The sequence below is a fragment of the Corvus hawaiiensis genome, chromosome 16, assembly GCF_020740725.1.
Source record: "Corvus hawaiiensis isolate bCorHaw1 chromosome 16, bCorHaw1.pri.cur, whole genome shotgun sequence".
NCBI classification, from domain to species: domain Eukaryota; kingdom Metazoa; phylum Chordata; class Aves; order Passeriformes; family Corvidae; genus Corvus; species Corvus hawaiiensis.
In genome coordinates this window covers 1,810,462-1,826,949 of record NC_063228.1, presented here as the reverse complement: position 1 = coordinate 1,826,949, position 16,488 = coordinate 1,810,462, and the positions used below count along the sequence as shown (strand labels likewise).

Here is a 16,488-nt window from a genome sequence, read left to right as displayed (position 1 = left end):
CGGACGGCGCCGGAAGCGAACCCGGCGGGCGGGGGGGGCGGCGGCCGCTCCGGAAGGGGAACCCGCGGTCCCCAGCGCGCGCCCCGGGCGGGGCGGTGCTTCCCGCGAGTGCGGAGCCGGCGCCGGGCGGGGCGGGGCGGGGCGGGGCGGGGCAGCTCCGGGGAGCGCGGCGCGGGGCAGGGGGCCTGCCGATGATGGGCGGGACCGCTGGGGGCGGTGAGAAGGGCGGGGCTCGTGCGGGGTCGGAGGGGTTTGCCCCGGTGGGCGAGAAAGTGGGCGGGGCTGGCCGGAAGGCGCGGAGCGGGCGGGGCGGGGCCGAGGCCGGTGGGTGCGGCCTGAGGGAGGGGGCGGGGCACGGGGCGAGGGTGGGGCGGGCGGTGCCCCAGGGCGGGTCCGTCGTGAGGGGCGGGCGCTGCCCGGGGACCCCGCCGTGTGTGGTCCGCGACCGGCTCCGGTCCGGGGGGCCCCAAGGCTTGCCCTGCCGCCTGCTGCTTCGCGGCCCTCATGCGTCGCGATCCCCAGAGGTGTTTTGGAACCGACAATGAGCCGCTTGGTCAGTACCAAGGGCTGAGGAACAACCACAGGTCTGTGTTCACCACAAAAACTGCCTTCTGTTTTTCGAGTCCCTGCTCTCTATCCCTTTGCAAGGTTGGGCATGAGGTGGAATTCCAGAGCTACTTCTGTAGCGCTGATGAGAACAGGGGAAGTGGAACGACTGAGGTTTGGCGGCTGTGGAGCCCCTCAGAAGCCGCCACGGTGTTGTGTCTATGCCGTGTCTTTGGAAGAAAACCTAATTAATTGTGACTGGAAATCTCACCCAAATACAGCCATTTTTGATGGCATGCTTTTCCATGGATTCAGCTGTACAGAACTGTGGGGAATCTGTAGCCAATAAATGAACAATGCACCAAATGTGGGAAACCAGCCCGGTTTTGGCCACAATAGCTCTGTGCCTTCGATACTGTCATTCTGGTATGGGAATGCTGAAGTAAATGAACCAAACAGTCCCCACATCTACAGGTACTTGGAAAATATCTAATTGCCTGCATAATTTTTTTCCTTCCAACAGTGAACACCCACCTCTTTTTCCAGAGCAGCACAACTGGTCTATATGGAACATACTGGGAAGCCAAGTGGGTGATTGTCTGCACTGTTTATTTTTATGTAAGTATTTTATGTAAATGGCAGACTATACAAACAAAATGGAGATATCGGGAAAGTAATCTTAAAGTATTCAACAGCAAGCAGTAGGATTTGTTATTTGGAGAACAAGCCCTGTACTTACCTCCCATTGAAATCGCCTGTACTTGACAAATTTTCTTAAGGGTGGAGAAAATACAAGGCTTTTGATGAAAAATAGCTGAAATTATTCCCTTTAAACCAGAAAGAATTGGTGCATGGAAGAAATAGTGATTTGAAAAATCCATTTGCTATAGGCATGCAGTATTTTCTTGAAGTCCTTAATAGCTGGAAACTCCTCTGTTCTGTTATTTTGTGCCCTGTTCCCTACCTTCCCTGAATATATTGCCCTTAGTAATGAATCCTTAAGTAACAGCACTATCACTCCTTCTCTTGGCAAAATGTGTGACTTTTTAAGAAATAAGTTTCTAAGTAAAACTACTTTCAGTGTATTTATTTGCAGAAAGCAAGTTTATGGAGTCTTTTGGCAGCAACTCAGCACACAATGCCTGTCTAAAGAGTAACTAAGGATGAGAAGCTTAACTATTTGGACACTTACAAATGGGGACAGCACCTGCTCAAATGTCTCCTTAAACCTTTTATTGAAGCATGGTATCACACTTTCAGCTAGTAAAGTTTTCCTCTCACTTTTCAAAGGGCAGTTGACAGCACTGGAAAACTTCTCTCAGCACACATAGATTGCAGCATTGATGGCAGATACTAGGAAGGATGAACAAGGATTAGCTCTCACAGTGGTACAGGATGGGCCTTATCTCCAGATAACAAGCCTAATTGAAAAAAGCTCTGCAGCTAATGATGGAAAGCTGAAACCAAGTAAAAAGAACCAATAGTGATATTAAAAGTTAATAGCATTGAAAATATCCTTGTTCTGCATTTATGCTTTGAGCCTGTCTCTGATTTCTTTACACTTACACAGATCAAAAGAAACTCAGTTTAAAATTACAGAGAAAAGAAACTAGCACAAACTGTATAAAGCTCAGTGCCAGCATTCCACTGTGATGAAATACCTGTGATCTTAAAATAGCTGATACAGTAACTGTTCCATAATCAGATCAAGATTTAAGTCTGTACATTGTTCTCCAGCAAAAACAGATTTCCTATTCACCAGCAGATTTTTCCAAAAAATATTTTGACTATTACCTTTATGTAACAACTAAACTTGAATAATATAATTCTTTATTCAGTGCATTATTGTTCAAGTAATTTCACTCGACAAGTAACACAAATCTTCCCAAGGCTTGAAATTAATTTGCTTTTTATTTCTCTTTATTACAGAGTAGTTACAAAGTGGCAATGGACTAATCTCTGTGCTTTAATAATCCACACAGGTGTTCATTTGCTAAATGTTTTAAATGAAATGAACCGTGTCAGTACTAGCAGAGTATTACCAGTTATTAAAGGTTTCTTGTGGAACATCTGACACCTGTATTAAACTTGAAATTGAAAGCTCTGTAAATGTGAGTGCTTCACATGGGTCCCCAGCCCAATTACATTAAACTCATGAACTAGTTTGGGGAAGATACTGTGCTATGGTAATTCCCAGCATGAAATTGTCTCTAACATTGAAATCTATGAAGCGAAAACTGGAGCGTAATGAAGTAATTTAGAAATTTACTGCCTGTACAGGTAAAATGCATATCTTTAAATTAGAACAATTTTCCTAGCAATGCCTTTATAGTTTGGGCAGTCCTTTCTTCAGAATTGCAAGCGCCACGAAGAAATATCTACTTGCTTGATGAAATAAAATCCATCCAGTTCTTAGCCTCTTCTTAGGAAAAAGGCTTTGCACTTTTGATCTGAGTATAAAAATCAGTGGAAAAATCTAGAGAACAAATTTGAACTTATTATTATTTTCTTAGGACATGATAGCTCATCCATTCCCTGAAAAAAAATCCCTTTGATTTACAAAAGTATATATATGATACTGATTTGGTTGTTGGTTTGTTTGGGTTTTTTCCATCTATAATTAGAATACTAATCATTGAATATTAAGAATATGCATCACTGAAACTAAGTAGTTCTATTTGCAACAATTTGAAGAAGGCAAGCTCCAAAAGCATTTTCAATAAAGGCTACAAGGAGTCAAATTATTTATGGCATGGGATGTGTTTGATTTACTGGAGCAAATACAGAAAGGTTTAAACCAGGTTGAGGACTTGTAACAAGTAAGATGCACAAATGCACTATTTGGGAGCTTTTCTTGCAGCAAATTATATTTTATCTTTAGGGACTTTTTTTCCCCCCAGTTGATTGAGTATAATCTGTAGTTGCAAACAGGAACCTAAAAGAACAGTATATGACTGCTTGTAGCTTGAACAAGTTGGTGCCACTCTGCTGAATATAAGAGGAGATAGACATTAACAGAGGTAGGGGGAGGTACTAATATCTTAAAATCCTAGTTACTCACCAAACTGGCACAGAGGCATGCATGTCCTATTCCCCATGCCAGCAAGAAGAAACAGGGCTGCAGAGCATGTGTGTCTCCTCAAAATACCTTCAATGGTGCAAGAAGTATCTCCATAAAAATCTTCAGTGGCCGCTTTCTGCTGGAATGCCTCAGCTCTTGCAGGCACCTCCTGCTTAGCCCCTGGCTTCTCCTGACAGGGTCTTGCAAGGTGCCCATGTGTTGGTTGTTTTGACATTCTGCTTCCTGCCTCCTCTGTGAGCATAAATTCTGGGTGGCAGTAAAGCCCCTGAAGTCAAAGAGGCCATGTCCACTTGTAATGGCCACACATCAAGACATCAGCTGCTTGTAATTGATACCAAGATGGAGCTCTTGTTAATCCTCTAAATAGCTTATCTGTTTCTTAATCCGTTGAACTCCTGACAGTGACTAAAGATTAGGACTTTTAAAATTAAACAGGGAAAAAAAGCACTTTTTGTGAGAGCCATGGCATACAGCTTTTAAGAATACATTTCTGTCAGTGCTAAGGGTGGTCCCTGCGGTAAGTAGAATTAGTTTAGGTGGGTTACAAGGCAGTTCCAAGTTTTCCCAGGGCACAAAGTTTTAATAGAAATAAACCTTGGTGGTGGGGGAAGGAAGAGTAGTATTAAAATGAGATAATTAGGCTAGAACAGCAGAAAGGAAGCTCACACAGCAAGGGGCTTTCCAAGAGATTAAACCTTTAAGCTTATATATTAGTAAATCATTTGCTATGCTGAAGGAGCAGAAAAAGAAGAGCTGCAACTTAGCTACTGGAGACGAAAGGAAATGGTATACAAAGGACTATGGACAATAGAATTAGTTTGATACTAGAGGAGCTTCAGAACTAAAGAATTTGTCCTTAGAACAAGAGTTTGAAAAAAATGGAACATTCCACAAGTTTCTTCATTTAATTGATGTAAGGATGGTAGAGAATCTATCAAGAACTTTTCCTGAATATACAAGAATACATGGATAACTAGTGGTAACTACAGCATTTGTCTTCACTGCAGTGATCATTTTTTATATATTTATTTTTTTACATAGACCAAAACTCACCTTGTTTTCGCACTGTAGTTTTAACCTGCAGTGTACAGAGCCAGACCTATCAGCCTTTTATATACTACTTTCAGTGAAAAAAACTACACAAAATATATGAACTCAGCACTTTATTTGATGAGTGCAAGCCCACAATTACTCCAGATTAATTTTCTGAAAGAACTGAATTCATAAATAACAAGTTAGTAATTTAGAACATAGGTGACTTAGAGCTCAGGTCCATCTTGAATCAAATCCATCCCAGTTTTTACAACTCATCAAGAAAAGGAGTATTTCCCAAATTCCCAGTAGCTGCCATTGATTTCTTCCCACTTACAAACTTCTTTGCAGCCTGAAAATAAATCAGGAAAGTGGATATGAGGAAATATTCACAACAAGATAGCTGATGCTACTCATAGCATCAGCTTCAAGTTACGAAAACAAAGAACAAATCCTGGCACTACTATAATATACCATCATGTAAACAATCCTCCTTTTGCTGTATAAACCTAATTTGTTCTAATGCAGCTGCTCATTACTTTATAATCTAAACAGAAATGGCAGATCAACAGTTGGGTATAAAAGGCGTAAACTCTAAAAATGGTTATTCCTGAAATAATTATTACACCATAAAATACAGTGTATCTCATTACTACTAGAGCTATTGCTAGTTGCTGCTGCAATACAAATAAGCAACGACTGTGAAAAAACAAATTTTGTATCTCAGAATTTCTCTTTATGATAGATTTTTAGAAATTTGCTTCACGTACAAGCAACAAGGTAATGTGCAGCAGCAACAAAGTTACATCAATTTATCACCGAAAGCCTAATTGCTTTTTTAAACACACCCATTATCCCAGACTCAGGAAACCTAAAAACCTTGACACAGAATCACCCACACTTGAACTAATATGAAGTTTTCCAAGAATATTAGCTGGCAGTTTTGGTAAATTTAAGTGAAAAAGATGAGAATTTTACATAATTCACAGCTACACTAGTTTTACAGTGTATTGGATTAAAGAGTCTTCTGTTAATAAAGTAAGTGAAGACATCAAAAGATACCCAGCTGGGATTTGTAAATGAGCTGCCTTTTCTATTTTTAAAGATAGTATATGTGTGTGTTTATAAACATCAGTTTTCCATAAAAAACCTGACACAGTGATTAAGGAACACCTGTAGATGCTGACACATACTTACATTCACAACATCAGCAGTGGCTACAGAGTCGATTTTTTGAGCAACAACAGATGGGGATGTGTGTGTGCCAGAAACCAGGGACTCGGAGCCTATTTCATTCAGTAACCCTTTTGAGGTCTCCACTGACATCAAATAGTTGGCTTTCAGCTGATTTCTGCCACCAAACAAAGCATCAAGAATGAGTGTAAGTCCTGCTATTACCTTCCCCACCACCCCATAAATACAATGAGGTTTTGATCCTTTTAAACTCTCAAGACTCCATTTTGAAAGGTTTTCCTTTCCTAACAGGGAAGGATTCCATGATTATGAAAGAGGCACTGTGAACAGACCAAGCATAAAATGACAGGTACTTCAACACCTACTGCCTCCCCACACAGTGAGAAAATCTCTAGCTCAGGATTTGTTTCTGTCTGAAGTAATTAATGCAGTCAGACAAACTATCAAGCTTAAACCTAATTTTCTCGTCAAAACCAGATGCATGCAGAGCAATGTTGCCCTAAGTGACAAAGCAGCAGTGAATGTAAATGGTCAGGCTCCTCCTGTAATAGTTCCATGTTTTGTTAAAAGACAGTGAATTCTGTTTCTTTTGTTTCTTGCAGAACCACTGTTACACATGAAAACCTTATTTTTATAAGCCAATCCTTCTATTCTGAAGACAGAAAGATAGAAAACGATTTATTCTGATAGCACATAATTAAGTAGCTTGGTGTTTCTGTTTGAATTGCCAGACTCTGCAAATAGAACTGATTGGGTTTGGGGTTTTTCTTTTTCAATAAAGGAAAAAGAGGAACACAGGAAATATATGAAGCCATTCCAGAAGGAAACGCCTTAAAAAAAAGAAAAGAAAAATAGCCACAGCAGCACTGTGTGTAACTCCCTAATACCAGGCAGCTTTGTTTTAAAAAAAAAAGAACAAAACAAAAAACCACAAAACCCACAACACACAAAACAAATAATGCCCAGTATAAAAGTCTAGAATCCACCATTTAGCTCCTAGTAACTAAGGCAGAACCAATTAGGCCTAGGCTATCATATTTTGTGTAATTATGCTTTACATGAAGTATTTTATATATGCAACAGACAATATTTTCATTTTGCTACTTGAGTCTGTACTATATTGTTGTATTGCACAACGGCAATTTTAAAAGCTCAGTGCAGTTTAACACCACTTGGAGACCCCCTCCCCCAAATATTCCTAGGGGCATGTATTTCAAACACTTGGTGTAACATCACTAATTCAGTGCTTTACACTTGCAGACCCTCATTACTCTTTTTCTTTGAAGATGGCACAGATTGCTTATTATAATTGTTTTGGGAATTGCTCAGTGTAACTGTAAAGGGAATTACTTAAATAATGCAATTTAGGATTCTAATTAAAATATATCTTAATACTACAGAATATGATTAACACGACAGCATCTGCTGACACTTGCTAATTTCTTACATTGAAACTTTTGAGTTTCAATGTAAGAGTCTTCAGAAAATTGAGTCTTCAGAAAATATTAACACTTCTCTACCAAGTTTTTATTAGGAAATAACACTACTGGAGAATCAGTGCAGCTTTGAAAAAGAATATTGACAGGGGCTCAGTTTTAATGCAGGACTGTGAGCAGTTCCCCATGGAAATAATTACAGGATAAGCGCTGCTGTCCAGAATAGTCTGAGTGTTTGACAAATAGCTGCATGTTAAGAAACTTCTCTTTACAGCACATGAGAGTTCTTTACACACTTACTTTGCCGTTGTGACATCGGCATCGGTGACACCGCCCTGAGCAACTGCCTTTACCTGGTTCAAAGCAGCTTTAATGACCTGAGGAAAATCAAATCATTTAAGATTTCTTCCCACATTACATTTCAACATGTTATTTCTTCTGTCTGACATCTTGGAAACTTCAAGGGAAGAGCAGCTGACAATGTGAGGATTATCTGCCTGAACACGATTCTGAGCAGTTTTATAAAAAACTAAAACCAGTGTAATGAATGCCCAAAAATGCACAAAAAGCAGTGTGGATTTTAACTGCACCACAGCATTACTTTATATGGTCTCACCATTTTTCATGAAAGTGTTCAGTTCTGCCAGCTTCAAGAGACAGCATGTTCTTCATCATATACTTAGGCTTACAAATGTAAATCAGCAATTAGTCAGCAATTCAAGGCATTTTACTAACTCCAGTTCACATTATGTATCTGTCCTTCCCACAAAGCAAGTCTCATTCCCAGTTTACAGAGCTAAGTCATAACTGAACATGCAGCATTCCTTCCTATACAGGGAATCAGATGAATTTCCTTTCTTTTTTTTTTTTTTTAAGATGAATCAGTCACTATCTCAAATCAAAACACTACTTTGAAGGTCATGTTGTTAATACTTAAAGTCTAATCAGCAACTCACCTCCCCAGCATTTGGAGCCTGGGATATGGTATAAATCCCAAAGAGCCCAGAATCAGAGTAATTAACATTAAATGCGGAAACCTGCAAAACAAACATTATCATCAACTGTTTCAAGTATCAGAGTAATTCAGCATCAAGCATAGGAAAATAATTACTATTAGGATCTAAAATACTGTAATTCAAGAAGCTAAAGTCCATTTGTGCTGAGGAAAGATCAGACTGGAAGCCCATCACTGATACACTGTAATATGTGCAAGAATGAACTAAGATTCTAGCTAAAGGTAGAAACCTCTCAAAGATTATTAATACACATTTTACTTAAAAATCAGAGAACAGTAATCCTTGGAACTTACATCAAATGGCTGGCTGGTTGCTTTAGCAACACCCTGGGTCAATTTGCTGGTAACACAGCTTCCCCTCTTGACAAGGGGCCCAGCACCTAAAACGTACTGAAGGACACTGAAGGCATTTGCTTCTGTGCTCCCAGCAACAGCTCCTTCTGTTACAATAGCAGCATGGACAAGGCTATCCCCGGTCTGTTTCCTGATTTCTCCTAGAAATACAACAGAATAAAAGGTAATACAGTGTTGAATTAGAAACTACTGTACATTCAGCGGCACATAAAAGAAGTATTTCCCTTTAACGAGAGAGAAGCCAGGGCCTGAAATTACTGCATGTCCACTCAGGAAGGCAGCATGAGGCTGCAGGTAATTTTAAAAGGTCCTTTACATGCAAAATTTTTCTTGCTAACACAAAACCAGTACCTTAGTATACCTTATTTGAATGTGACCCTAAACCATGCAGAGTGTGGGATGATAAAACTCCACATAACAAATTCCCAGGAAAATAGTGTACCTTCTGTTCATAATAATACTTATGTTGGCTTACAGAAACTGAAGTTATTCCAATCAAATATTAAATGTTGGAAAATTTCTTTTTCCCCTTCATGTCTTTACAGAGACAGGTGAAACTCCAACTAAACAGTAGCTGTTGGTAATGGTACAAGACACTGCTCTGAAAGAGCTGAGCATTGTTTTGACTTACCACATTTAACACATCTTCCCTAAATAGAAATCCTACCTCCACTTCCTGACAGCCCTTCATCTACTCTTACAGGAATCTTACCAGAACTGCCAAGAGAAACCATATGCCAGCTTGTTTTTTACTTTATAGAAAAAATGATGTTGCAGGTACAACTTTGTTGAAGAGCTGGGTTCAGTTTTATCCCAGAACTTTCAATGGTGGAAACTTCTGCTTATTTAAACAGGATATGCATCTGAACTGTCACTTCCAACACCCAGCATTTAGTGCAGCTGTATAGTTTTCAGTTGTAACTTTGAATACTACTACATTTATAACCAGAAAAATCAGTCACTCAGAATAGATACAAGAAACATCCTTACCCCCTCTATAAATAGCCTTTGCACCAGGAGCACCGGCTCCACTTCGGATATTTAGGAATTGCTCTGCAACTTGCTTTAAGGTAGAGTGCTTTATACCTGCAATACAACAGTTACTCTGAGTAATGCAATGACATTGAAAAGCTACAGCAGTTAAATAAAAGCGTTTGAAGCCTATGGTAACATTTTGCTTGTACAGAGAATTCAGATTTCTCCAGCAGTTTTCCCACATGACCTGCAGCATTCATTCAGGAACATACATACCTATTCCTACGAGAGCAATTCTTGAACTTGTGAAATTGTTCTGTACAAAATGGTGAAGCTGCAACAGTAAATTCATATTTTAGAGTATTTTGTTTAAAGAACAAAAATTGTGTGTGTTTCTGACATAGCCCCTTACACTTCTTAAAGCAAATTCCAAAGCTTCCAAAAGGAACTGTCTATAGAATATCATTTTATTTCACTCCCCAGTGACAACTACAAAACCCTTTTATAGAAGAACACCTGCATTTCATTGACAGCCTTACTGTCAACAGAAAGCCACTGACATTAACCATCTAAATGCAAACATGAGTTCTGTACCCAGTACTAAAAGCTGCACGGAAATAAATTATTTTAACACCAGATCAATAAGGTAATAAATACTGATGGTATATATACTAAATTAATTTTCTCTCACAAGTGCCAGCATCCATTCCTGACAAAAAACTGAAACAGATATGTAACACAATAAAAATAACCCTACCTGCTCAGAAGTAATTTTTCCAACTCTGTAGTTTGGACAATACAAGGGGTTTGCCAGAGCATTTTTATAAGCTGCAGCATGCAAGTTTTCCAGCACTCCTGAGAGGAACAGAGTTTCAGATGATTAATGTAAGAGCCACATGTAATGAAGATTATGAATGAAACTAAATGGAGGAGAGCTGTGGTCCACTTTAAGGACCATAACATCTGCAAAAGCAGGTCTGGAATAATCCAATTCATATGGAAGTTTCATCCAAAGCCTTGGGCTGGAGCAATCTGGCCTGAGGCCTTCTTTTCTTCTGTAACTTAATAGAAAGAAACCAAACAAACTAGTAACTTTTATATGCTCAACACTTTTTGGCTTCAACAGCAAGCTATAAATGCAACCAGTGTTTAGAAGGGGAGCAGCAGAAAACAAAACCACACCCCAATATCCTTTTAATTAATTTCATAATCATCTTCACTGTAGGCATCCCTTGTTCTTGAGGAAGAACGGGCTCTCTAGAATACTATTTGTAGCTTTGTGAGGTGTCTCATCTATCTCCCTACTCAGATGAAGGATGCTAGTGTCTTCAATTCCCTTCTCATTAGTTTTTTTTTGCATTCCAACAGCATTCTAGTAATTCGTTTGATATTGTCCTTGTATTTGTTCATACTTTTTCCTCAAGAGAAAGATTCTTTTCTTCATAGTTCTGTTTCTGAACTGTAACTGAAAATACTGCATTACTATGAAAACCAACCTGCAATTGTATAAATTAAAGAAAAAAAAAAGATCGTGACTAATTAAAAAAAACAGTAGCACTTCAGTATAAGCCTGAGATTCTTCCAACATTACACTGTCACCTGCAATGGGTTACAAAGGTAAACATGCTTCAGAGTGGTACAAATTATGTTTATTGTGTAGAACTACCTGGGTGATCTTGCATGACAAGAGTTAGTAACACAAGATATACTGGATTAGGCTTGATCTGACTGAGGCTTTGTGTTGTGTTTCCTCTTTGTTTTTCCTTAAACACACAAATCTAAATTTACAATCCTAAAGCTGGAACCCATTTTCAGTATGATGAAAATATATATTGTTTTTATACCAAAATAACCATACAAAATTTACAAGTCTTTTGTAGGGTACTGTTTTCACACCCATGAGTAATACCTAAATACAATTTTCAGAACACAAGCTTCTGCAAATACGTTGTCAACAACAATCATGACTTGCACATTCTTTGGTTGTACTCGAAAAGAACCAGAAATGTAAAAGGGAAGGTGCCAAGGAGAATGGTGTAAGCTGTCTTCAGCATGTTACTTGCTGAATGTTACTACAGGCTGGAAAAACCTGTGTATTAAAAAAAGTTCCAAAACAACAGAAAGACCATACCTATCAACAAGCTGAAAAATTAAATGGTCATGCGACAGCAAAAGGGAAACTATTTTTTTCCACTTTTTTTCCATTTTGAAGGAACTCCCACAGAGCCAATACCATGGATCAGAAAATACACTTACCAGCTTGGGGATTCTGAAGTGCAATTACTTTATCAACTTTTAATTTTGGCTGAAGATCAGCTACTTCCCATGGTCTGAACTCTGGTGCTGTGGTGACATTCAGGAGATACTCCATTACGGTATCACTAGATAAAAAACATTACAAAGGCATTAAACACAAGTAACGTGTACTTCTTCTGCAGTTGAAAGCAATTCAAACTAATCTGTAAGCAACACATTAACAGCCAAATGCATCACTCCAGCCAGGGCAGTTATTAGCACTGCTGTACAAAGCAGGATAATTCAACTTCAATTCTGTAGCATTTGTATGCTCGGTAACATGACACAGAAGTTGAATATCAATATAGTAATTTACTGATTTATTACAAAAGCATGAGAACAGATATTCCTCCCACCCTGTAAAATGACAGGTCTTCACTACCAAGCAGTTTGTAAAGAAGGCAGTAATTCCCTTTATAGCCCATCCAGATACCTACACGTAGTCTCGCAGACATTCAACAGAGTAAGCCATTTTCTCTCTTGTTGCATGCACACTACATGAGAAAAAAACCAAAATCCATTTCAGCAAAGAACACAGAAGTGAATTTTCACACATATTCCCCATTCATCAAATTCATCAGCAAGATACAGACTGGAATAACTACTTAACCTTATATCTGTTTGGGATGACTGTTTAAAGAAGTGATAAAACACATACACAGTACAAACAGGCATAATTAAAACTCACATTTTCAGTATTCAAGTAATAACAAATGTCTTGTGACTATCAGAATTTAAGATGCCACAATAATTCAAGGTAAAACAGCAAATAAGGCTGAATAGCAAAACTTGAAGAAAAATGTGTGTATGTACTAAAAAAAGCAATTTAGTAATTACTCTCTTTGGGCAGAAAACACAGTTATCATGTCCTTTTACTTCAATATATTTATTATTGACAGGACCAGAAAAAGGTAGAGTCTCAAGTCATAAAACACTATTTTTAACCACATTCTAGATAAAAAGATCTTACTGGATGATTTCAAGATACACTAGAAGAAAGCAGGCATAGTGAGATCCCTCTTATTTCTCTTACTATTGTTTTCTAGGCTTAAAACCCTCAAATCACGAAAGCCAACTACTGTCTGTATGAGTAGTATCTATTCACAAAAGATGAAGGAAAAAATGACTTTAGGAAGTTTATTCTCAAAATCTGAAAAGGCAGAAAGAAAACTAAGCTTTCTAGACAAATTATATTTTTTCCATGTGCACAATATTTTATTTATTGAAAAGTGTTTTTAAAATACAATTCATGAGTGCACCCTTGAAGCTTAACAGAACAAAAAGTACAAGATGTTCCTTAACAACATTCAGTATTCAAGTACCACTTCCCCGCTGAGCTTACCCACCTACACATTGTTGTGCTTATTGTCTTATGTTTCCTTTAGTCACAGAGCTCATTTGCACCTCACCAACACAGATTATCTTTCTATGTGGCTACAAACCTCAGGCTGCCCCCAACAGCTTCAATGCCACGAGTGATCCGGAAGGAGGAAGCTCCTTTAGTAGTCTATTAAAACAAACATAAAAAAAGGGCAACTTACAATTCTAGCTATTTATAAAACAGATTTTGTGTTGATGGCAGCAGTAAGAAAAACTACTCAGAAATATTCCCCACATGCCCAAAATCGAGTTTGTATCAGCCATGTGAATTAATTTTCACTGCAGCTTAAATAAAACGAGTTATTGTGCATAACTGAATATAGATATACTACACATATCTAGTTTAAGACACCAGAAGAAAGCATAATTATTAATAAATATTACTTCCCATCTTCCAGGAAGCAGTAACATTTCTCCTGCATTGAACCACATAACCAAGTGCCACTGTATGTTGTTCTCCACTTTGTAAGACCTCTTACATTAAATTTTACCATACCAGTTATCTTTGCAATAATAAATCTTTGACCATTTCACCTACTCTCAACATAATAACAAAGGCCATAAACACCTACCAAATTAGATGCAAGACGAAGCAGGTGAGCAGTTCCCAGGTTACTGGTGGTTTCATATCTGCTGCCTGTTTTGATAAACACACCAATTCTTGAAGTTGGAGAGAAGTTTTCCAGAGATGCAATAACTAAGCCATTTGGTAATTTTGTGATCTGTATTAAAAACAACAAAAAAAGCGCTTTGTTTTCATTCAGTGTAAGTACTAACACAGCTCTACTTTGACTGAGTCAAAAAAAAAATAAAAAGAGAACAAAAAAAACCAACCCTGTATTTTTATACTGACCTCAAGATCCTGAGACTCTGGAGATAATTTCACTTTTGCTGCAGTTGCTGAGGGTGAAACTTTAGGAGCTACTTTAAGTGAGTAAAATCTCTTCTAGGGGAGAAAGCATAAGAGAATGGATTTCCTTAATTAGTTTATCACATGTTTCCTTATATACTGAAAAAGAAACCAATTTTAAATTAGAAATACAATGAAGGACTTCAAACACTGGAGTAAAAAGAGTGATTCCCTTGTAATTCCTCTGATTATTTTTTACATCAGTCAGGCCCTGTGCTATGACTTACACAAGGACTTTGGAATTTCAAGAAATAGCACTGTAAGAATGCTTTCCTCCCCTCCTCTCTTTGCTGCTGTACAGTGGGAATCTCTCTCAATCCTATACAGTCTGCAGGACACCTGCAGAGCAATTAACTGAACCAAGAGCCACAGCAATCCACATATGCAGCACAACACCTTGGAGGTCACTTTAAATTCCTTAGGTGTAGGCAGTTCAGCTCCCGAAGAGTCACCTCAGAGCTCCAACCTGTCTGCACTGACTGCTGCATACAAAGAGGACACGAAGGCAAGTCCCCAGACTGCAGTTTGGACCTGCTAAAATGGGTCCAGAGGAGGCCATGAAGATGATCAAAGGACTGGAGCACCTCTGCTACACAGACAGGCTGAGAGAGCTGGAGGAGTTCAGCATGGAGAAGAGAAGGCTCCAGGGAGACCTCACTCCAGCCTTGCAGGACCTTACCTTAAAGGGGCTTTTAAAAGAGATGGAGAGAGACTTTTTATACAGGCAGACAGTGACAGGACAAAGGGCAATGATTTTAAACTGTCAGAGAGTTTAAACTAGATTTTAGGAAGAAACTCTTCCCTGTGAGTGTGGTGAGGCACTGGAAAAGTTGCCCAGAGAAGCTGTGGATTCCTCATCCCTGGAAATGTTCAAGGCCAGGTTGGATGGGGCCTGGAACAACCTGGTCTAGTGAAAGGTGTCCCTGCCCATGACAAGGGCCTGCAATGAGATGATCTCTAAGGTCCCTTCCAACCCAAACCATTCCATGATTCTAGGATTCCAATAACCAGAAGCAGTCCTTCACACGAAAAAGGTGAATATCACAAAAGCCCTGCCTTCAGCAGCTGGCAACAGAAATGACAAGACTATGGATTTCAAATCTGAAATGATATTACCTTCCACCCACTTTAGAAGTTGCTTATACTAGAAAATTTACGTATTACTCTTGTTTTCCCATTAAAAAATAAACTAATTCCCATACATCTCAAGGTGAAAGCCTAGTGACAGAAACACCACTGCGCTCAGCTGTAAGGATGCCAGTGATGTAATTCCCATTGCTTTATCAGAGACTGTCCACTGTGAGTCTAGGAAAAACTCCTTTCTTCCCCCTCCAAGGATTTGGTAAGAGACTTAGTTTTAACCTCTAAGTCTAGTTATTTATGAACTACCACTGCATATATAAAACTGACCCAAATACACGCTGTCACTCAGAGGTCATTCTCCATCCCACTCGAGCGCATTCGCAGGCGGGATCCAGCACAGGTTCTACCCCAGCTGTCCGCCGGCTCCATCAGAGCCTTTGAGCAGGACAAGCCCTCTGCCTCCTGCCCGCCTCCGGGGCACGCCAAGCTCCAATGCCAAGGGCACCACCTTGTCCCAAGCAGCTGAAGCTTCTCCAGCGCGGCGGGACCGCCTCCCCTCCCCTCTTCCCGTGCCCCGTCGGGCGCTGCCGGGGCGGCTCTGGCAAAGCCTCGGGCGCCGCTCGCTGCGCGGCGCTCCGGGCCCGGCCCGCGGCCTGTCTGACCTTCAGCCGCCGTCCCGCTCCGCCGCCTGCCCGCCCGGCCCGCCCCCAACCCTGGCGCACGCCCCGACCCCGCGGGCAGCCCGGCAGCCCCGCTGCCGTGACCGCCGTCCGCCGCCCTCCGCCCGGCTCGCCGCCCTGGGCTGGCCGGGGTCAGGCCCGCCCGCAACCGCCGGGCCCGGACTGCGGCTGTCACCGCCAGCCGGGCATCTCCCGCACCGCGCACGACGCGCGCCGGTCCCGCTCACCGAGAGGGAACGCGCGGCTACCGGGAACCCCTTCATCGTCCCGCGCCCCTCGGCTCGGCCCCGGCCAGGACAAGATGGCTGTCCCGGAGGGAGACCCCGCCTTCCCGGCACGCCCCGCGCCGCGCTGACCTTCCAGCGAGAGAACCCCCAACTCTACTGCTCCGGCGGGACGGCGCGCCGGGAGGCAACAGCGCCGCCGCGCGGGCACCGGGGGCTGTGCGCCTGCCGGGGTGTCGCCCCCTCCCGGGCACGGGGGGCCGTGACACCCTGCGGGGCGCG

The 16,488-nt window shown here is 40.9% G+C and overlaps 1 protein-coding gene and 1 long non-coding RNA gene across 3 annotated transcripts; one reads left to right on the top strand and one right to left on the bottom strand.

Moving 5' to 3' along the window:
* Positions 1-406: 406 nt before the first annotated feature.
* LOC125334253 lies at positions 407-3,290 on the top strand. The gene is made up of 2 exons (XR_007207106.1): positions 407-972; positions 1,070-3,290. It is a non-coding gene; the product is annotated as an uncharacterized LOC125334253 (long non-coding RNA).
* A 1,486-nt stretch (positions 3,291-4,776) lies between these two features.
* LOC125334251 (cytochrome b-c1 complex subunit 2, mitochondrial) lies at positions 4,777-16,317 on the bottom strand. 2 transcript variants are annotated; one of them, XM_048320927.1, is made up of 14 exons: positions 16,210-16,317; positions 14,163-14,255; positions 13,882-14,031; positions 13,372-13,436; positions 12,367-12,423; positions 11,891-12,015; positions 10,392-10,489; positions 9,911-9,968; positions 9,650-9,745; positions 8,600-8,799; positions 8,247-8,327; positions 7,591-7,667; positions 5,858-6,011; positions 4,777-5,012 (listed from the first exon to the last, which is right to left on the bottom strand). In XM_048320927.1, the coding sequence occupies exons 1-14, from the start codon at positions 16,243-16,245 to the stop codon at positions 4,929-4,931; spliced, it is 1,374 nt and encodes a 457-aa protein (XP_048176884.1). In that variant the 5' UTR covers positions 16,246-16,317; the 3' UTR covers positions 4,777-4,928. The 2 variants fall into 2 exon arrangements, with proteins under 2 accessions (XP_048176884.1, XP_048176885.1); XM_048320928.1 differs by having other exon boundaries at positions 14,163-14,252; positions 16,210-16,316.
* Between the last annotated feature and the right edge of the window lie 171 nt (positions 16,318-16,488).